The following is a 21,619-nucleotide window of genomic DNA, read 5'->3' on the forward strand; positions in this document are numbered from 1 at the left end:
GTTTCAGATTTGCACCTAAACTTTTAATCCTTTCATTTGTTTTTCGGAAAAGGGCCAAAAATACCCCTATCGTATAGTAAATGGTTTATAAAAGCTCCCCGTCCATCTATTCGTCTGAAAATAAATAGGAGTTATTTCTAATATCAAATCTGCCCCCGCGACTAACGGAATTCCATGTGTGCATCTCATTAACTGATGTGGCCTTATTTCATTTGTCCATGTGGATCAGTGGGGCCCACATTATCTTTGGGTATTTTTTACACATTAAACCGATCCGACCCATTTCTTTTACCTATGGGTCAGTCTTTTAACCCTAAACCCACCGATAAAATACTTACTTTTTACCATTTCTTCTATCTAAACTATCAATGGCGATTTTAGGGCTTCGTTAAGGTTCATTGTCTGGTCCGATTTGGTGGTGCACTCAAAACAGGAAGACCTTTGATTTCCAGCGATATCTTGCATTATTATTCGATTAAAGTAAGTATTTACAGCTTAAAGTTATTAAATTGTAGGGTTGGGGAATATTTGGGAACTTGACAGGTTTATGTCTGTTGCATGTGATGTTTTTATGCTTTCTGAGCTAGTCTTTTGTACCTTTCTAGAATTTTTTATGTTACTTTTATTTTTGGTGGTCCTTATCGTATTGGTCCTACATATTAAAGTTATGGTTTTTGTCGATTTGTATATTTAATTGATGGTGGGGTTTCATATCTTTATATTTTTACTGTCGCTTTGTATTATACTGCTAATGTGGTCCCATTTTGCCCTTTTTTTATTGTTGTTGCATGTGATTTTATCAGAAGGATGGTGGATAAAGTGAACTTATATTTTAATTATGGGGGTGAGTGGGTATTGGAACCTACGTTGTCTTATACTAAGAGAGATGTGCACGTGTTGAGTGGTTATGAAGTAGACCATCTCTCTTATATTGATTTGTGTAAAGAATACACTGAAGTGATAGGATATGTTGAGGTACAACAACTAATATTTCTTGACCCTTCTGGGAGGTATTTTTTGTTAGATGGGGATGAAGGGATTATGAAGATTCAATCCCTAATTAATGATGGTTTCACTAATGTACAATTATTTGGTGTTGACCTGTTGGATGATATTGTAAATGTTCCTGTATTTACCCAGTATACATCAGTAATAGATAGTGTACCTGTTGTTGTAGCTTCTGACTGTGATAGTACTGAAGATGATACAGATATTGAAAGTGTTGATATTGATTATGATAGTGATGTCCTAGGTTTATTTGAGAGGTATAAGAAATGTGAGGTAACTGACAACCTTGAGAGGTATAAAACATTGGAAAAGGGTATGACTTTCAAAGATCTTACTGAAGCAAATGAGGTTATTGGTTATTATGTTGTGTCTAATAAGAGGGGCCTTAAGTTAGATAAGAGTGATAAGAGAAGACTTAGATACAAGTGTCAGATAGGGTGTCCCTTTAAATATCTTATTTCTAAGGATGGCAAAGATCAAGGGGTAAAGATAAAAACTTGGAGGGATGAACATGACTGTGGTGAAGTCTTTGAGAACAGAAGAGCTACTCCTGCTGCTTTAGCACGTTATTTTAAGAGAAAGATTCAAAATAATCCTAAGTTTAAGATTAAAGAGATGAAGGTTGATTTAGAGGATAGATTTAGTTTGAATGTGAGTGACTCAAAGTTAAAAAGGGTAAAGAGAATGTTTTAGAGAAATTGGAGGGTTCTTACTTGGATGAGTACAACAAATTGGAGGCATATGCTCAAGAGTTGAGAGAAACAAACCCTGGTACTGATGTGGTGATACAGATATCCAAAGATGCAATGGAGGAAGGTAAGAGAAGATTTCTGAGGATGTATGTCAGTTTCGAGGCCCTCAAGAGTGGATTCAAAGCAGGTTTGAGACATTTTATAGGTCTAGATAGAACATTTTTAAAAAGCAAATGCAAAGGGATGTTGTTAGTTGCTTGTTCTCAAGATTCTTGCAAGCATTTTTATCCACTAGCTTGGGCTGTAGTGGATAAGGAAACAAAGACAACTTGGCAGTGGTTCATGGAGAACTTGACGGCTTCTTTGGACTTGAAAGATGGTGAAGGCTTCAGATATGCAGAAGGTATGTTACCATATGCAGATTTTTACATTCAGCAGATTTTTACATTTAGCACATTCTTTGTTGATGTAGTGTTTCTTCATGTGTAGGGTATGTTAGATGCTGTGAGGAATGTATGTCCACAATCATATCATAGATATTGTGCAAGGCATATTGAAGCAAATTGGAGCAAAAAATGGAATACTGATGAGATGAAAAGTTAATGTGATGGTGTTCTTGGAGCACATATGAGGAGGAATTTAAGGACATGTTGAAATAGTTAGGTGAAGTTTCTGAGGATGCTGTCAGGGACTTGCTGAATTATCCTCCAGTAACCTGGTGTAGAGCTTACTTTGATACCCAATGTAAGAATCCAATGGTGGACAACAACTTTACAGAGTCCTTCAACTCTTGGATTCTTGAAGCTAGACATAAGCCAATAGTGAAGATGCTTGAGGATATAAGAGTGAAGGTGAAGTTAACTACTTTGACTTACTGATTGTTTACTGATTTAATATTGTTGATTAACTACTAATTTACTACTCTTGACTAATTACTAGTTAATTAATTTCATATTAGTGATTAACTACTGATTTACTATGTTACTGATTAACTATTGAAGGTGATGAATCAACTAAAGGATAGAGTAGAAGAAGTTAACAGTTGGAGAGGTGAATACAACCCATATGCAATGGAGTTATACAATGATTATAAAGAGATGGCTTCAAAGTGCAAGGAAAATTTTAATGGAGACGGGGTTTTTGAAATAAGTGAAGGTGAAGACAGGCACACAGTGATTCTGGAGCAACAAAGATGCACATGCAGGCTTTGGAACTTGTTTGGAATCCCTTGTGCTCATGCTATCAGGGCATTCTTATATAAGAAACAAGACCCAACACTTGGGATTCACTGGTGGTATTCCAAACAAGCCTGGCAGTTGGTGTATCAGCACAAACTGCAGCCTGTTAGAGGTAAAAGATTCTGGAAAGTTGAGCCACACCAAGCCATGGATCCAACACCACTAGCAAAGATGGTTGGTAGACCTAAAGTGAAAAGGTCAAGAGAGAAGGATGAAGCTAGGAAAAGGCAAGGACAATGGTCAACATCTAGGAAGGGTCTTCAAATGAATTGCAGTTTTTGTGGCCAGCCAAATCATAATAAAAGAAGGTGTCCATTAGCCAACAAGGTGTTCTTTCTATCTATTGTTTATACTCACAATCTGTTTTTTTTACTCACAAGATAACATATATATTTGATTATAATTACAGTCAAAGAAAGTGCAAGACCACACTATGACAAATGAAGACCAAGAATCAAAAAATTTTATGGTCCCTACTCCAGGTTTTAAAGCACAAGACCAACAATCCAGTCAGAACACTCAGCAGCCAACTCAGCCATCCAGTCATGACACTCAACAGCCAAGTCAGCAATCCAGTCAGACCACTCAGCAGCCAAGTCAGCAATCCAGTCAGACCACTCAGTAGCCAACTCATCCATCCAGTCCTAACACTCAGCAGCCAAGTCAGCAATAGTCAGGACACTGAAATACCAACTAAGCACTCCAGCCATGACATCTAGCAACCAAGTCAGCAATCCTGTCATGACACCCAGCCAACTAAGATGCCAAGTCAAAGTATTCAGACCAGAAGAAGGCTTATTCAAGCAGACTTTGGTGCAGAAGTTGACCCAGTCTTGAGGCCTAAGGTTGTGTCTGATATTAAGACTAGACTTCAGCGTAGGAATCAACAAAATTCTGGCACTAGGAAGATACCATTCACAGGTGATCACACTGGTAGCTCACAACCAACAAAACTGCCATACTCCCTAAAGAAAACTACCTGGAAGGGGAAGGAAGCTGTGATGACCCAAAATGTCATATTTAATTTAAATAATTATCTCAGTATTTTTTTAAGACCTTAAAAAGCGCTATCAATAATTTATCGACTTGCGCGTGCAGTTCGTATAATTTTCCGAAAGATTCTTATGTAAAAAATGGATTAAATTGTGAACTAGAGCTTTAAAAACTCAATTGAGTTGACTTCTGTCAACATTTTGAGCAAACAAACCCGGATAAAGTTATGACCATTCCGGTAGTTCCATATCATGAATTGGGACTTGGTCATATGCCCGAAAGTGAATTTGGAGGTCCCTAGATCAAATTATCGCCATTTAACGGAATCTAGAAATCTAAGGCTAAAGATTTCTTAAGTTTGACTGGAGATTTGACTTTTTGATATCGGGGTCGGAATACAGTTCTGAAAATTTTCATAGTTTCATTACGTCATTTATGACTTGTGTACAAAATTTGAAGTCAATCGGACTTGATTTGGTAGGGTTTTGCATCGAATATAGAAGTTGGATGGTCTTAGTTTCATTAGGCTTGAATTGGGGTGTGATTCGTGGTTTTAGCATTTTTTGATGTGATTTGAGGTTTCGACTAAGTTCGTATGATGTTTTAGGACTTGTGGTATATTTTGTTGAGGTCTCAAGGGCCTCGGGTGGATTTCAGAAGATTAACGGATCAATTCGGACTTGAATTTAGCTGCTGAAATTTTCTGGGCAGCTTCTGCATTTTTCACACGTGTGAACAGTGACCACACATGCATGAACAGTATCCATATACAGTATCAGTGTACAGTATCCGTAAACAGTATCCACAAACAGTATCTGTGAATAGTATCCGTGAATAGTATCTGTAAACAGTATCGCTGATCAGTGCCCGTGAATAGTGCCCCGTAAACAGTAATCCGAATTCTGGACAGAACGTTTATTTCTGAAAATCCCATTTTCCATTTTTGTCAAATTGGAGCTCGGGAAGAGGCGATTTTCGGGAGATTTTCAGAGAAAATAACAGGGTAAGTGTTCTTAACTTAATTTTGGTTAGATTACCCAAAGCTATTACTAGTTTGGTATTAAATCTGTGAATTTAGTTGGAAGAGTTTGAAAACTCTCTCGGATAGATTTAAGGATTTGAGGGTCGAAATGTTATCGAAATTTAATAATTTTGGTATGGTTAGACTCGTGGTTGGATGAGGTTTCATATTCTGTAATTTTTATCGGGTTTCAAGACGTGGGCCCCACAGGTGAATTTTTAGTGCAATTTCAGATTTTTAATGGAAAATGTAGAATTTCATATGGAATTAATTCCTATAATTTTTATTGACTGAATCAAATTGTTTATCACTAGATTTGAGAATTTCGGGCACGAATTCACGAGGCAAAGGCTTGTTGGATTTTTGAATTGGTTGCAAAGCGAGGTAAGTGTTTGGTCTAACCTTATCTTGAGGGATTAGGAGTTGTGTCCTATTTGCTACATGTTAATTGTGGAGTACGACGTATAGGCATGGTGACGAGTATCTATACGTTGGTGTCAAGCATGCCCATGAGTCTTGTATTATAATTGTTATGACTCCGTTGTGGTTTATTGCGCTTCATATGTTATTATCACCATTGTTCCCTTGCCGGAATGTTTGTTTGATATTATTGTTCTCTTGCCGGGATGTCTATTTTGATAGTATTATTCCCTTGCCGGAATGTTGTTGAAATATCATTGTTCCCTTGTCGAGAAGTTGTTATATTGCTCTTGTTCCCTTGCCAGGATTCCTTGTGATTATTATTGGCTTGTAACTGGGAGCGGGTGGTACGCCTACCACAAGATATAATGAAATGGGAGCGGGTGGTATGCCTACCACAAGATATAATGAAATGGGAGCGGGTGGTATGCCTACCATAAGATATAATAAAATGGGAGCGGGTGGTACGCCTACCACAAGATATAATGAAATGGGAGTGGGTGGTACGCCTACCACAAGATATAATGAAATGGGAGCGGGTGGTACGCCTACCACAAGATATAATGAAATGGGAGCGGGTGGTACGCCTACCACAACATATAATGAAATGGGAGCGGGTAGTACGCCTACCACAAGATATAATAAAATGGGAGCGGGTGGTACGCCTACTACAAGAGATACATGAAATGGGAGCAGGTGGCACGCCTGCCATGAGATATAGGAAATGGGATCGGGTTGCACGCGTGCAACAAGATGTGAAAAGAAAGTGAAATCTGCCTTTGTTTTCCTTATTCTTGTTAGTGGTTGGATTCTAATTCCTTTATAATTCTCTTGATAAGCTGTTTTAGCTTCTTTTTTTTATGTTCAATACTCCAAATTTCAACAATTGTTACATTTTTAACTCAATTGATTTCTCAACTAAATTTTCCTTAAACCGCTTGACGTTGTATTTTACTTAAAAAGAAATTTCTACTATGTTTTGATTTATTGATTTCTCGTATTAAAGGTAATGATTCATTCGATATTGTACTTTAATTGAAAGGGGTATCTTCTTTATCAAATGATTTTGTAGAAATAACTTCATCTTTTCTTGGTTATTTCCTAATTAGGTTGGAAGTTGTACTCTACTTTATGTTAAGTGAATGAGGCGTCACAAGGTGACCTTTACTCAAAGAATTATATTCGAAAGATATTTATTTAAAGGAAATATATTCGAAATATATTCATTGAAAAGCATATTATCTTAGAGATTATGACTTGAAGGATTTATAGGCGAAAGATTTATATTTGAAGGACTTGATAAATTGATTTCACTTGTATCTATTATTTGTTGAGAAACATTTATGGTGTTCTTATTGCCTGCTATTTATATCACTGGTTGATCATTGTTGCCATCATTGTTATTTGCTTCATATTATTTTTGTATGATATATTGCACAGGTTTATTTGGTAGTCTGGTCTTAGCCTCGTTACTACTTCGCCGAGGTTAGGCTAGGCACTTACCAGCACATGGGGTCGGTTGTGCTGATACTACACTCTGTACTGTGTGCAGATACTGATATCGGAGTGCTTGGACCGCAGTGAGGGTGCTGTCTTCAGCCCACTCAGGTGACACGAGGTAGTCCTACAGATGTCCGCGGGCCTTGGCGTCACCTCCTATCTTTTCTTTTATCCTGTTTCCTTTACTCATTTCAGAAACAATGTTTATTTTATCTTTCAGACTTTATATGTAGTATTTTTAGACCGTCTGTGAAGCTGTGACACCAAATTCTGGGCATAGTTGTATTTAGATTTTTGCAGTTTTGTATTAAGATAAATTGTCAGATTTTGTCTTCCGCTTAATTATTTTTGCTATTTCCATGATATCTACTCATCACTGATAATGGTTTAAAACTAGAAAAGGTTAAATAATTAGAATAATTTGGCTTGCCTAGCTTTCACCAGTAGGCGCCATCATGGCTCTCGAGGGTAGGAAAATCCTAGTCGTGATAAGTTGGTATCAGAGTTCTAGGTTACATAGGTCTCATAGTTCACAGACAAGCTTAGTAGAGTCTGAGGGATCGGTACGGAGACGTTTGTATTTATCCCTAGAGGCTACAGAGTTAAGAAAATTTTCACTTCCATTCTTCTCTGTCGTGCGATTTTGTTCTCTCAATGCTAAATTGAAACCTCTACTCTTGTCCTTTCACGAATGGCAAAGTCACGAACCGCTTCTTCAGCCAAACAACAGCACAGACCGGTGATAGATCAACTACGTCTTCGGAGGCTTTGCGGAGGTTGGATAAGTTTCATCAAGCTCTTCGCTACCACTTTCAATGGTGAATCTTTTGAGGACCTATTGGATTATCTTGACCGTTGCTATAAAGTATTGCAGAACGTGAGAATAGTCAAAAGCGAGGGGGTTGATTTTGTTGTGTTTCGGATGACAAGTAGAGGTAGTGGAAAGATAATGTATTTACTAAACCAGTTGTGGTTCCGACGGAAGATGCAGATGTATCAAGAGATCACCTAATGAATTATGTAGGGGTTCAACGGACCTTGACGTCTGGCTGATTATTTGAGTTGTGAAGGTCAAATATTGTGGATTATCGGATGTTGTGACCTATGACTTAGCGCCAAATAGGGAATTCCACTATTAGTGAATAGATCGTATGGTCATGTGTTATGTCAGTTTTGGTTTGAAATGTATATATATGGTACTGAAAGGTTCCCCAATAATTTACACATATTTAAGGCCTGGGACTTTGCAGGGGGTAAGGTTAGAACTTATGGTATGCCTACCTCTTTAATAATCCAACACTTCAGTATCAATGGAGTTAGGGAAAGAACTTTAAATTTACAAAAGTTCTACTCAGTGTGGAAGTCACGATTTCAGAATTTGGGGTACTTCGGAGGAAAATACAGTGGTTGACGACCTTCTCGACTATGTGGTTAGTGCCAAGATTTATCTGTATGGAGTTTTACCTTTGTGATTGTTGTGTATAAATAGGGGTAAGAGTTACCCCCAATGAATAATGAAGAGTATATGAATAAATGAGGTAGCTCAGTAGTGTTAAGCCAGCATAGCAAAAGAGGAAATTGGCCGCCGGTGTTTATGGCAAGCCTATGAAGAGGGCAGATCAGCCAATGCAATACCACCTACTCAACTCTGTTCTAAGAAATGTTTTTGAAGGAGTTTACCTCCTGGATTCTCTGCAATATGTGGTATATGTGATCTTAACGGTTATGTCAGGTCACCATGATAGTGTCCGAATATGTCATCAGGTTCAATAAGTTAGTCGAACCCTCAAAGGGATTGTTATAAATATGGTAGTACTAGGCACATCATGGAAAAATTGTCCTAGACTTGGAAGAAACATAATTTATAAAAGCACTCAAGCTACGTGCCACATTGCAGTCAATACTCATCTTACATGACCAGCCAGAGGTAGGGGTCAGGATGTTAGAGTTGGAGGTGAGGCTCTTAGAATGGAGACCCAGCCGTTGATATATTTTCTATGGTATGGCTGAGATCGCAACACTAGATAGTGTCGTTACAAGCACGGTTTCGAATAATTATAAAGTAACAACTTTCTTAATTTGATTCGGTTCTGAGTATCGAGGCAAGTCCTCCTATTGTAATCCACTTATGAGCGAGCTTCGTAATTCTGAAATCTGCTTATGTGAATGCTCCTGTTGGGAGATTCGACAGAGATGGCTATGTCTATCATTATATATTGTGATTTTGTTAAACAAAAATTATTTAGAAGAAGAAAGAAGGGAAATGGAAAATTTCAGTTGGCACAATGTGCCTATTACTTCTGTACAAAGTTGAGGACGAGATCCTCGTACTTTTATATGATGTGAAATATTTAAACCGGGCAACAAGCTGCAGTGGATGTTATATAAGGACGAGGTCTTTGTGGTAAAAAAAATTATGTGTTTAAATACTCCCTTTGTGAAATTAAAATTTGTACTATAGTACTTATAGGGAGTCATGCCTATTAGACTTATCTGGAAAAAAATTTCTTATATGGGATATCGTTGTGCATAATTTGCTAGATTTATATTGCAATTATTGAGTTTTAACTACAAGATGTGGTTATGGTCATACATATGATGTGTTTTATGTCAAGATATCATTGTGATAATGTCGTGCTTGTAATGCGGAGGTTAGTGTTATTGATATATACTTTGTAATGCTTTGTCGGGTTGTGGAAATGTTGTTAGGGTTTTGGTGTTACTCTGATAGGTGGATAGGTCCAATTACAGGAGAGACTCTGCCGAAATTTCTGAAAAATTTGGGATATTGAGATGTGCAAAGAAAGAGATAAGTTACATTATGAGTTTGAGGACGGACTCTACTTCTCATTTGAGGACGAATGACCCTAAGTGGGGGAGAATATAATACCCCATATTTGATGGGTGCGTAGGCACGAGTTGCTATAGCCAGTCGAGACTAATATCGTGTGTTGACGTGAAAATCGGACCTTTCTGAAAATAATTGGAGTGCAAGAAATTTGGTCTTCAAGTTTACAAATATGGATAAAGGAAATATCTCAATTGAAATAGTGTTGTCAGACTTATGTCTAATGCGGTAATGTGGGATCAATCGCGAATATTTGTGTAAAAGTAAAATCATCAATTTGGTAACCTGAGAATAATTCTTAATACGTTCGAGGACGAACGTTTGTTTTAGAGGTGGAGAATGTGATGACCCAAAATGTCATCTTTAATTTAAATAATTATCTCGATATTTTTTTAAGATCTTGAAAAGCGCTATCAATAATTTATCGACTTGCGTGCGCAGTCTGTATAATTTTCCGGACGGTTCTTATGTAAAAAAATGGATTAAATTGTGAACTAGAGCTCTAAAAACTCAATTGAGTTGACTTCGGTCAAGATTTTGAGCAAACGAACCCGGATAAAAGCTTTGACCATTCCGGTAGTTCAGTATCGTGAATTGGGACTTGGTCATATGCCCGAACGAATTTGGAGGTCCCTAGATCAAATTATCGCCATTTAACGGAATCCAGAAATCTAAGGCTAAAGATTTCTTAAGTTTGACCGGAGATTTGACCTTTTGATATCGCGGTCGGAATTCAGTTCTGAAAATTTTTATATCTTCGTGATAACGCCCAACTATGCCTTTTAAAGGACAAAGTGGTCGCTGCAAATATAATCATGTTTTAAGTCCAGAGTCGAATCCTCAGGGAACTAACCTGTCTATTACACTCTTCGGCAATGTTATTATCAACTCAATCAATCTCTAGATGCAAGATTTTTTTTGCTCAATTAAGATTGGATTTTTGTTTAACTACTTCAAATACTATTAAAAACAACATTAAGCTAAAACAATGATAATTCAATGGTAAAAAGGTCTAGGGCAGTGATATTCCCAATTGTTAGTTTAGGTCTTGACTCTTTCGCTATAATCTCATCGTAATACTCTATGAGGATTAAGAGTTATGGGGTATCGTAATTATCTCTCGATCAACTACAACAATTTACTAGAGCATGCTCTCGAACTACTCTAGCTGACAATAGTTGTGCAACTCTAAGTTATCCCACCAAAGTTTTTGTTATCTCTGAACCCACTTTTAAGTTCAAGTAATGAATCTGTTCAATTACCCAAAAGTAATGTTGTTCAACAACTATCTAACCTAATATTCTTTTTCAAGCAATATGAGGTACTTAGACATGACTAATCAAGGGCTTATTCAATTAATCACCATACAAAATGTAGTTGAACAATCATATAATAAATCTGGCTCGATTATAACAACTTGAGTCAAAACTTCAACCAACAATTGGTTCCATCAACCCTAGATAAGTGTTTAGCTACTCATAACAAAATAAGAGAAAACTATTAAATTGTTCATAATGTAAAATTGCAAGAATTAAAAGGAGATAAAAAAATTCTAATGTTTGGTTGATCTTCTCACACTTGTTCTTGCCTCCAAAAGTAGTCTAAAACAAGGTTAAAACTATCTTGGGCGAGTTTCTAAAGCTTATAAGGGTTTTACAAAAGTTTTCCCGAAATTACACTTTAGTCCTCAAACTTCCAGCAGTGTGAACAGTGCACTGCGGTCGCGGCCAACCGCGGTCGACCGCGGTGAGAGCTGACCTTTCTGCCTCACGATTTTAATCTGCCGCGGTTCACCGCGGTCGCGGTTCACCGCGGTCGCGGTGGACTTCTTACCCATGCCATTTTCTGCTTCTTAGTGCTCGGGTACTTTTCGAGTGGGCGTTTTCTTCACATATCGCCTCCAAAATACTCCATATTGCTTCCTCACATATAATATTCCCTGCGGAAAAAAAGAACACTATTTAAAGCATTTTGTTGGCAATTTACCTATAAAAAAACAACAAAGCATAGTCATATTAAGGTGTAAATATCAACTATATAGCCTACTATCAACACCCCACATTTAAATCATTGCTAGTCCTCGAGCAATCTACCACACTCCATCAAAATTCCTTCCCTAAGCTTTTCCCTTAACGACTCGCACCATGAATATTTTACAAAATTTGCACCTAGTCGTGAACAACTTTTACCTCAAGAGTCAAACCTTTTGTGCCATGCAACATTAGCACTTACTCAAACCACTCTATACAAGAGTCAAGACTTACCTTTCCTTTGTGAATCACATGCCCTCACATCACATAAGAGAGTAGTTTCACATTTACAATGATAATTAGAACCAATACTAACTAAGATAGACAAAATTTGCTCACTCTCAAAAAGAACATTCACATGCCACAAAGATGCACCATAAGCTTGCACGTAGTGCAATACTCTACTAATTGAGCTCACTCAGTCTAAGATCAATAGGACTTTATTTGGTTGTAATGTAGGCTAAGGGACGGGTAAGATATATTTAGATATAGTGACTAACCTCCCTAAGCACTTTTAATACAAGTACATTAAACTTAAAAATCATAGTTGTGCCAACCAAACACTCTACCACATTTATTTAAAACATCCACATTCATTAGGTGCAATTTGTACAAGCCACCACTTATCAACCACTATAATTATTTATAACATTTTTTTTCGTGGTGCTTTTTCTTTTATGCTTCAAAATTCAACACATTTTCCCTATCTCAATGGTTCCACTCAAAAACCAAACCACCACCCCACACTTTTGCTTTTGCATAATTCTACTACCATTTAAGTGCTTATTGGGAGGTAAAAGGGTTCAAACAGCAGGCTATTCAAACAATTGGATAAGGTTCACAATGTGGTTGCCAAAGAAATAGGCTTATATGCTCAACGGGGTTAACTAAGATGTATTGCATTCAGGTGGGTTTACTTTATATGTCTGGCTCAACAAAGAAATTCCTATATCACTTCTAAAACTGAAAGAAACTACTATTTCGCTTTGCAAACACACATGGCAAGTTCTAGGCATTAAATATGAAACATGGAACACAGTAAAACTCACACACACATGGCACATGATTCACTCCGGATTGGTTTATCAAGACATTCTCTTTTGAGTGTTCAAGTTAGATCCAAACGTACAATTTTAAGGCACCCTAACAGGATTCAACCAATAAAGCTAGGCGTTATACTCTAGTGTCTATTGTGCTCAGGTGTATCAACGCTAAGGGTTTTCCTTCGAATTTAGCTCGTAGCCAATTAGTCCTAATCTAAAAACTAAAAAGAACAAAAATAAACAAAAACTACCTATACCCGGTTCAAGCTAAACCCTTGGAAAAGAACCGCGGCCCAAAGAAAAACTAAGGGGGAGTTACTACACTACCTAAAAATAAAATAAAAAATCTTTTTGGTCTTTTCTCTAGACTAACTTCCCTCAAGAAAATTGTCTAAAGGATCCGTCATCAGGAAGAGTCTCCATATTCCAATTTTTTTTCCTCTCGACTTAGTCCCTCAAGAACCCTGCCGAAAGAGATCCGTCGTTGGGACAAGTCATTTACTATTTTAACTTTCCTAATGAACTATTACTCTAACATTAAAACATTCAAATCAAGACAAAACAAATCAAATCAAACAGTCAATTGTTACAATTACAAACATACAATGAAGTATCCCCCACCCCACACTTAAAATGAAGACATGTCCCCATGGCTTAAAAATTTAAAGAACAGTGAGGTTAAGGAACTTCCCTAAAGGCTCACTCCTGATCGAAGACAGTGTCTAGGTTCACGTTGCACGCGCGTCCCAGAGCTCTCAACCAGCCCAAGAATTTCTTCTCCGATTTCACTTGCCTCTCAGCCACCGCATCAACACTGGCACCCTAATCAGTGATTGAGGTACGCAACCCAGCCATATCCTGCTCCAAAGCTGTCATACGGGTGCTCTGGCGTGGCTGTGGTGGGCTTGCCACATCAACTCTCGGAGGAGGGGGAACCGCAGCTACCTCAGCATTATCATCATCATCATTAGCTGAATCATCATCAGAGTCATCAACATTCACCACCGGCTCTCATCTAATTCCAATTTTTTCACACGGAATAGGACTTTCAGCGGCAATCTCCCATCAATCCGAGGGTCTTCAGGGACTTTAGCAATACGGCACAGCCGGGTGATCAACGAAGGGAAGTAGTGGCCCTTGATTAGCTCAAGTAATCTGATGAACATCTCTTCATGGATGAGCCGGGCCACATCAAAATCACTGTGGGATATGAAACAATGTATTGCCGACGCCCGTGGTAGATTAACATCTATCGTGTTGCTGGATGGCAACAATCGACTGTTGATAATGGTGAGCCAACACTTAGCCTCCCAATTCAGACAGTAAGAGTTAAGTGTAATTCTGGGCGTGATCCATAGGCGTTCTCCGTCCGACACACATATAGTATCAAGAAGAGTTCCCCACAAGGCCCATGTACCGCTGAAAGTACGATAAGGATCAACTTCACCCTTGAACACTGGCAGCCTGTATACCCTGCGGATGGTGTCGAGGGATGCATTTACCGGGGTATTGTGCACCGTCACAACCCCATTCTCATGTTCTGGCAAGTTCCCATAGAACTCTCTTACTAGTTGAACATTAGCCTCCTCTGGTACCTCGAAGAAAATGTCTAGCTGATACCGCCTCAGCTCATTAAACATGGCATTCCAACTCCAAATCCGTTCGATCATTGTGCACCTCACGTTGTAACTTCTTAGTTGCTTTCTGGTTGTACCTATCCTCCGCTGCTTTGGATACAAACCGAGTGCTATCGAACTAAGGTGCACTGGCTTGGCTCATAGCTTGTGAGGAGCCTCCCGGTCCACTAGCGGAGGGCTCGGTGTTTCGTCTCTTCCTGGAAGAACTCATTGTACCTGTTATACAACGAAACACCTATTAGTGAGTGCGTGACATGTGCGACGATGGGTGGTTACTCAGACTTCACCACAACCATATCACATTAGCTCCTTATAACTCCATTGGGGTAATTCCCCAAACACCTTGTGGGCAAGACAAATATCTTCATATACACAGCCCATGTGAATCAAGCTAACTTCCCCAAATCAAATATGCTACTACACCGACACACCCCACACTTTCTTCATGCAATCACCCACCAACAACACCATTCCAAACATTCAATATACAACCCCTTCACCAAACATGGTCACAAACAAAATTTAACAAAAAAAATAAGAGGAAAAACTAATAAAAATCTACTACAATTACAACCCATCAAAATCATAAAACTAACATACTACAACCTAATACAAAATAAAAGAGAGAGAAGAAGTGAGTAACATACCTTAATTGTAGAATGGGTGAGAAGAATAGAGGTGGGGGATGGTAGTTTGAGTGAAGAAGAAGGAGAAGAGGAGAGGAATTGGGGAAGTTAGGGTTTAGAGAGAGAGATTGAGAATTGGGGGAGGGGGATCAAGTCTTTTGATTTAATGAAGGGGGGTTTAGTTTATGAAATTAAAAGAAGAAGAAAAGAAAAGAAAAGAAAAAGAAAGAAAAAATAAAAAAAAAATTAAACATATCTGGTACCCCCGCGGTCGACCGCGGTGGGTTTAAATATTTGAGGTAGAATGTTCGTGCCTCACCGCGGTTTACCGCGGTCCACAATGGTCATGGTGGGATGTAAAATCTAAGGCAGAATGTTTGCGTTCCACCGCGGTTTACCGCGGTTCACCGCGGTCGCGGTGCTAGTGTTTTTTTTTTATGAAGTTACGTGAACACACTAATAAAAACACTTGTGGGTTGCCTCCCACGCAGCGCCTGATTTAACGTCGCGGCACAATGCAAACATTTGATCATCACTCCTCAGTCTCATACTGGGGCTTTTCCAAAGTGATTACCACTCTATCCCCTTTTTCTTCAGCCATTCCAAGGTAATGTTTCAACCTTTGCCCATTTACTGTGAACTTATTTGTCCTATCTTCTGATTCAATCTCTACAACTCCACTTAAGAACATTTGCACCACTCTGAAGGGTCCTGACCATCGGGACTTTAACTTACCCGAAAACAATCTCAATCTCGAGTTTTACAGCAACACTAGATCTCCAGGTTTGAAGTTTCGATCCAAGATGTGCTTATCATGCATTAATTTCATCCTTTCTTTGTATAATCTAGCACTCTCAAAAGCCTGGAACCTGAATTCCTCGAGCTCATGTAACCCAGTGACTCTGTTAGTACCTGTTGTCTCCATGTCTAAGTTCAACTACCGCAATGCCCAAAGTGCTTTATGCTCTAGCTCAACTGGGAGGTGGCATGCCTTTCCAAATACCAAATCGTACGGTGACATACCAATTGGGGTTTTGAAGGCTGTGCAGTACAACCACAATGCATCATCCAACTTCTTTGCCCAGTCAGTCCTTGTTGCATTCACTGTTTTTGTGAGGACACTTTTAATCTCCCTGTTGGACACTTCAACTTGCCGGCTCGATTGTGGGTGGTACGGGGTGGTCACTTTATGACGAACTCCATATTTTTCCAACAGCCGTGCGAACGCTCTATTGTAGAAATGAGTTCTGCCATCACTGAGTATAGCTCTTGGGGTACAAAAACGTGTGAAAATGTTCTTCTTTAGAAAGCCCGTTACCCCTTTAGCATCATTGGTCGGGAGAGCCACCACTTCGACCCACTTGGAGACGTAGTCAACTGCTACCAATATGTATTTATTACCATACGAGCTGACAAATGGCCCCATGAAGTCGATCCCCCACATGTCAAAAATCTCCACCTCTTGAATTGTGGTCATTGGCATCTCGTGTCTACGAGATATGTTGCCAGTCCTTTGGCATTCATCGCACCTTTTAACCCAAGAATGGGCATCCTTGAATAGAGTAGGACAGTACAAGCCCGACTCCAACACCTTAGCTGTTGTCCTAATTCCTCCAAAGTGTCCATCATATGGTGAAGCATGACAAGCATGCAAAACAGAATGTTGATCTTTGTCGGGGATACACCGCCGGATCATGTTATCTACATATATTTTAAACAATAGAGGCTCATCCCAATAATAATACCGACAATCACGAAAGAACTTTTTCTTTTGAATTGAGGAGAGTTTGTAAGGTACAATACCACTTGCTAAATAATTAGCAATATCAGCATACCATGGTGCCTCCTCCATCGTCATTGCCAGTAACTGTTCATCCGGGAATGTTTCTGTTATATCCTCAACCTCTACCTTCTTTTCAACTCCTTCCAACCTTGAGAGGTGGCCAGCTACTTGGTTCTCTGTCCCTTTTCTGTCACGTATCTCCAGATCGAATTATTGTAATAGAAGAACCCATCGAATCAAGCGTGGCTTTGACTCCTTCTTTTCTATCAGGTACCTAATTGCTGCATGGTCAGTGTAAACAATAACTTTTGAGCCAATCAAGTATGACCTGAATTTGTCGAATGCAAACACAACAACCAACATCTCCTTTTCCGTCACGGTGTAATTGAGTTGTGCACCGCTTAACATTCTGCTTGTATAGTAAATCGGCTGCATCAGTTTATCCTTTCGCTGCCTCAAGACTGCTCTTATGGCATAGTCATTTGCGTCGCATATGAGCTCAAATGGCTGCTCCCAGTTGGGTGCAACATTAATGGGTGCAGTCACTAATCTCTTCTTCAGCTCCTCAAATGCCAACCTGCAATCATTAGAAACACAAAGGGGTGATCCTTTTCAAGGAGTTTGCATAATGGGTTAGCAATCTTGGAGAAATCGTTTATGAATGGCCTGTAGAACCCGGCGTACCCAAGGAAACTTCTCACCGCCTTGAATAAAGTAGGCGGTGGCAGATTTTCAATCACGTCAACCTTAGCATGGTCAACCTCAATTCCCTTATTGGACACTCGATGCCCCAGGACTATCCCTTCTTATACCATAAAATGGCACTTCTCCCAGTTCAACACTAAATTTGTCTCTACACATCTTTTGAGCACTCTTCTTAAGTTGTGAAGACAGTCCTCGAATGAGTCCCCTACCACGGAGAAATCATTCATAAAGACCTCCATAATGTCCTCCGCCATGTCTGTGAAAATGGCTAACATGCACCATTGAAATGTCACCGGTGCATTGCAAAGCCCAAAAGGCATTGTCCGAAAGGCGAAGATGCCATACGGACAAGTGAAGGATGTTTTCTCTCTATCTTCGGGGGCTATTGATATCTGATTTTACCCAGAATATCCATCCAAGAAATAGAAGTGCGATCACCCGGCCAACCTGTCTAACATTTGGTCAATGAATGGCAAGGGGAAATGGTCCTTCCGGGTGGCTGTGTTCAATTTTCGGTAATCCATGCAAATCCGCCATCCCGTGACTGTACGAGTTGAGATCAACTCATTGTTCTCATTTTGCACCACAGTCATTCCCCCTTTTTTGGCACACATTAGACAAGGCTGACCCAATTGCTATCATAGATGGGGAAGATGATTCACGCATCTAACTATTTGATCACTTCTTTCTTTACTACCTCTTTCATATTCGGGTTCAGCCTTCGTTGATGTTCTCTGGAAGGTTTGTGCCCTTCTTCTAAGAGAATCTTGTGCATTCAGAAGGCATGGCTGATATCCTTTATATCTGCCATGGTCCAGCCAATGGCAGTCTTACTTTCTTGCAGTACCGGTAAGGGTTGTTCTACCTGCACATCTAGCAAATCGGATGATATAATAACAGGCAAAGCAGAATCAGGGCCTAAGAAAACGTACCTGAGGTGAGCTGGGAGCGACTTCAGCTCCAGCTTGGGTGGTTCCTCTACTGATGGCTTTGCTGGAGGTGTAGCCCTTTTTTCTAACTTAAGTGAATCGAACTGAGGTTCCCTTTTCCAGAATCCTTGGCCTTCAAGTGCCATGACCCACTCAGCTAACCATTCACCATCCATCTCTTCTAAATTTGTCAGGCATGCCTCCAATGGATCTTTAGCAGTCAGGGTCATATTATCTTTTTGTAGGATCACATCCACTGCCTCCACTAGGGAGCAATTAGCATATTCACTGGGTCTCCTCATGGATTGCTGAACATTGAATATGACTTCTTCATCGTTCAGTCTCATTTTTAATTTCCCAGTCACTCAATCAATTAGTACTCTCCCAGTGGCCAAAAATGGCCTACCTAAAATGATAGGTATCTCCTCATCTACCTGACAGTCCAGAATAACAAAATATGTCGGGAACATGAACTTCCCCACTTGCACCAAAACATCATCAAGAATCCCAGTAGGCCTTTTAACCGTGCGGTCAGCCAATTGCAGCAGCATCAAAGTCGGTCTAGCTCTGCCAATGCCCAGTTTGGTGTATACAGCCAGAGGCATCAAATTTATGCTGACTCCCAAATCACATAATGCCTTTGCAAAGGTATAACTCCCAATAGTGCATGGAATAGTGAAGCTACCTAGGTCGGACATTTTTTGAGACATCGGTCTGGTCACTACTGCTGTGCGGGTCTACGTTAGAGTCACTGTGGATAGGTCCTGAAAATCAAACTTCCATGAAATTAGGTCTTTCATCATCTTCGCATAACCTGGCATCTCCCTCAAGGCATTTATCAAAGGAATATTCAACTGAATTTGACGCAACATCTTCATGAATTTCCTGTATTGTTCTTCCTTCGTTTGTTTTACCAGTCTCTGAGGGAATGGTGCAGGTATCACCCTTTGTGCACTGCTTTCTGGCTTCTCTCTGTTGGGGTCTGTGGCAAAAGAGGCACCACCTGTTCTGCAGCTTGTTCATTTACCTTAGCCTTACCCTTTTCATCTTGACCCTGTTCAACCACCACTTCAGTCAGGTCTATTGGTTCATCTACCTCTAGTGCAATTGGAGTGGCTGGCGTAGTCTCTTTGCTGGCTTGTGCAACTTCCTGCTCTTTGTCTAAATCTCTCCCATTCTGGAGACTTACTAGCATTAGCTGATTCGGATTTTGCTCCTTGGGGTTAATATTTGTATCTGCTGGCAATGTTCCCTGGGGGCGGTTGTTTAAAGCCATAAACAATTGCCTCAACTGAGTTTCAATGTTCTTTATAGCTGAATCATGCACTGCCAATTTTTCCTGCATCTTACCATTTGTCCCAATGAGTTGCTGAAACATCCCCCTGATCTCTACCATGTTGTTATCTTGCAGCTGAGAAGGTGGCTGATATGTTAACTATTGCTGGTTCGGTTGTGGGTAGCCCTGTTGTCTCTGGTGGTACGACACCATTTGGCCTTGAGGTTGCAAACCCCCAGGCTGTGGCATGTTGGGTCTGTATTGCTGATTTGGTGCCGGTCTCCACTGTTGTCCTCCTTGTCACTGACCCCCAAAGTTGTTAACATAATTCATATCTTCTCTTGCCTCTTGATTTTCACCTTCTCCGCTCCATGAACACACATAAGACTGATTAACACAGGGTGTACACAGTCCTCCATTTGTTGTGTCAACAATATGTACCTGTTTGGTACCCATCTCATCTATCTTCTTTCTCAATATACCCATCTGAGTCATGAGTGTGGCCATGTTCTCTGCATGCGAATTATTTGGGTCAAGAGAGACTGAATGCACTATGGGCACCAGTATTGTACCTCTAGTCATCCACCCCGAATTCTGGGACATCTTGTCAAGAAGGACTTTGCACTCGGTGAATGTCTTACTCAAAAATGCACCTCCAGCTAAAGCATCCATATTGGCCTTTAGATTGGCAGCTAACCCCATGTAGAACCTCTGACCGAGCATCTAGTTTGGAATGCCATGGTGAGGGCACTTCACCAGCATCCCTTTAAATCTTTCCCAAGTTTCCTGCAAGGTCTCAGTCGGCTGCTGCTTATACTGCAATATTTCATCAATCTGCCTTGCAGTCTTGTTGGGCGGGTAGAACTTATTCAGGAACTGCTTTACTAATTCCTCCCAGGTGATAATGGAGTTGATTGGAAATGAATTCAGCCAAGTCTAAGCTTCTCCAGTCACAAAAAACGGGAACAGGAATAGCTTGATAGCTTCTGGGGTCACATTTGACTGCCTTTGCATCACATAAATTGACAGAAAATTTTTCAAATGTTGCTGAGGGTCTTCAATGTGTGACCCGGAAAACAATCCCTTATTCTGCAGCAGATGTAGCATGTTGTTGGTGATCTGGAATGTCTCCTCTTGAATTGCGGGCACGGTTATGGCAGTTGCCAGGTTGTCAGTTGTGGGTTGAGCCCAATCATAAAGTGCAGCTTCTAGCACAAGAGGTTCCACCACTCTAACGTTTAGGTCAGCTGGCTCATCCCTGATGTTTTCGTTGACGTTTTCTATGTCACCCATGTCAATTTCAAGCTGGTGTGGTTGTTGTGATTGTTGGATCCTCTTGCTGGCATGGTTCAATGCCCTGAATGTTTTCTCGGGGTCTGAAATTCCTTCAAGCAGTTCTCCAGTCCTCGAAGAATTTCTAGGCATACACCTGAATTCCACAAGAGTTCAAACGTTAGAATTTCAATGAAAATTGTTTAACACCTTTGAAAATTGATTTGAACTAATAATTTTAACACCACTTTTAAGTTGTAATAAATAACACCGTTAGTCCCCGGCAACGGCGCCAATATTTGATAATGCCCAACTATGCCTTTTAAAGGACAAAGCGGTTGCTGCAAATATAATCCGGTTTTAAGTCCGGAGTCGAATCCTCAGGGAACTAACCTATCTATTACACTCTTCGGCAATGTTATTATCAACTCAATCAATCTTTAGATGCAAGATTTTTTTGCTCAATTAAGATTGAGTTTTTGTTTAACTACTTCAAATACTATTAAAAACAACAGTAAGCTAAAACAAAGATAATTCAATGGTAAAAAGGTCTAGGCCAGTGATTTCCCCAATTGCTAGTTTAGGTCTTGACTCTTTT

The 21,619-nt window shown here is 39.8% G+C and overlaps 2 protein-coding genes and 1 non-coding gene across 3 annotated transcripts; 2 read left to right on the forward strand and 1 right to left on the reverse strand.

The window, feature by feature from the left end:
* Positions 1-807: 807 nt before the first annotated feature.
* LOC104234862 (uncharacterized) lies at positions 808-3,322 on the forward strand. Its single transcript, XM_009788500.1, has 6 exons — positions 808-1,629; positions 1,683-1,887; positions 1,996-2,103; positions 2,190-2,213; positions 2,364-2,551; positions 2,702-3,322. Exons 1-6 carry the CDS (start codon positions 808-810, stop codon positions 3,320-3,322), a joined length of 1,968 nt encoding a protein of 655 aa, XP_009786802.1.
* A 12,266-nt stretch (positions 3,323-15,588) lies between these two features.
* Positions 15,589-15,981, reverse strand: LOC138890055 (uncharacterized). Its single transcript, XM_070173405.1, has 2 exons — positions 15,821-15,981; positions 15,589-15,736 (listed from the first exon to the last, which is right to left on the reverse strand). The coding sequence occupies exons 1-2, from the start codon at positions 15,979-15,981 to the stop codon at positions 15,589-15,591; spliced, it is 309 nt and encodes a 102-aa protein (XP_070029506.1).
* A 4,501-nt stretch (positions 15,982-20,482) lies between these two features.
* LOC138890972 (small nucleolar RNA R71) lies at positions 20,483-20,589 on the forward strand. Its single transcript, XR_011407334.1, has one exon. It is a non-coding gene; the product is annotated as a small nucleolar RNA R71 (small nucleolar RNA).
* Positions 20,590-21,619: the final 1,030 nt, after the last annotated feature.

The sequence above is a fragment of the Nicotiana sylvestris genome, chromosome 4 (assembly GCF_000393655.2).
Source record: "Nicotiana sylvestris chromosome 4, ASM39365v2, whole genome shotgun sequence".
In the NCBI taxonomy this organism is placed as follows: domain Eukaryota; kingdom Viridiplantae; phylum Streptophyta; class Magnoliopsida; order Solanales; family Solanaceae; genus Nicotiana; species Nicotiana sylvestris.

What these genes read in the sequence shown, in the direction of transcription:
- LOC138890055 (XM_070173405.1), bottom strand. Translation starts at nt 15,981, where the DNA reads ATGGAGACAACAGGTACTAACAGAGTCACTGGGTTACATGAGCTCGAG. An exon ending in CCTGGAGATCTAGTGTTGCT is followed by an intron (nt 15,737 to 15,820) that starts GTAAAACTCGAG and finishes AATGTTCTTAAG; the next exon opens with TGGAGTTGTAGAGATTGAAT.
- LOC104234862 (XM_009788500.1), top strand. Translation starts at nt 808, where the DNA reads ATGGTGGATAAAGTGAACTTATATTTTAATTATGGGGGTGAGTGGGTA. An exon ending in TTAAGATTAAAGAGATGAAG is followed by an intron (nt 1,630 to 1,682) that starts GTTGATTTAGAG and finishes AAAGTTAAAAAG; the next exon opens with GGTAAAGAGAATGTTTTAGA. An exon ending in AGGCTTCAGATATGCAGAAG is followed by an intron (nt 2,104 to 2,189) that starts GTATGTTACCAT and finishes CTTCATGTGTAG; the next exon opens with GGTATGTTAGATGCTGTGAG.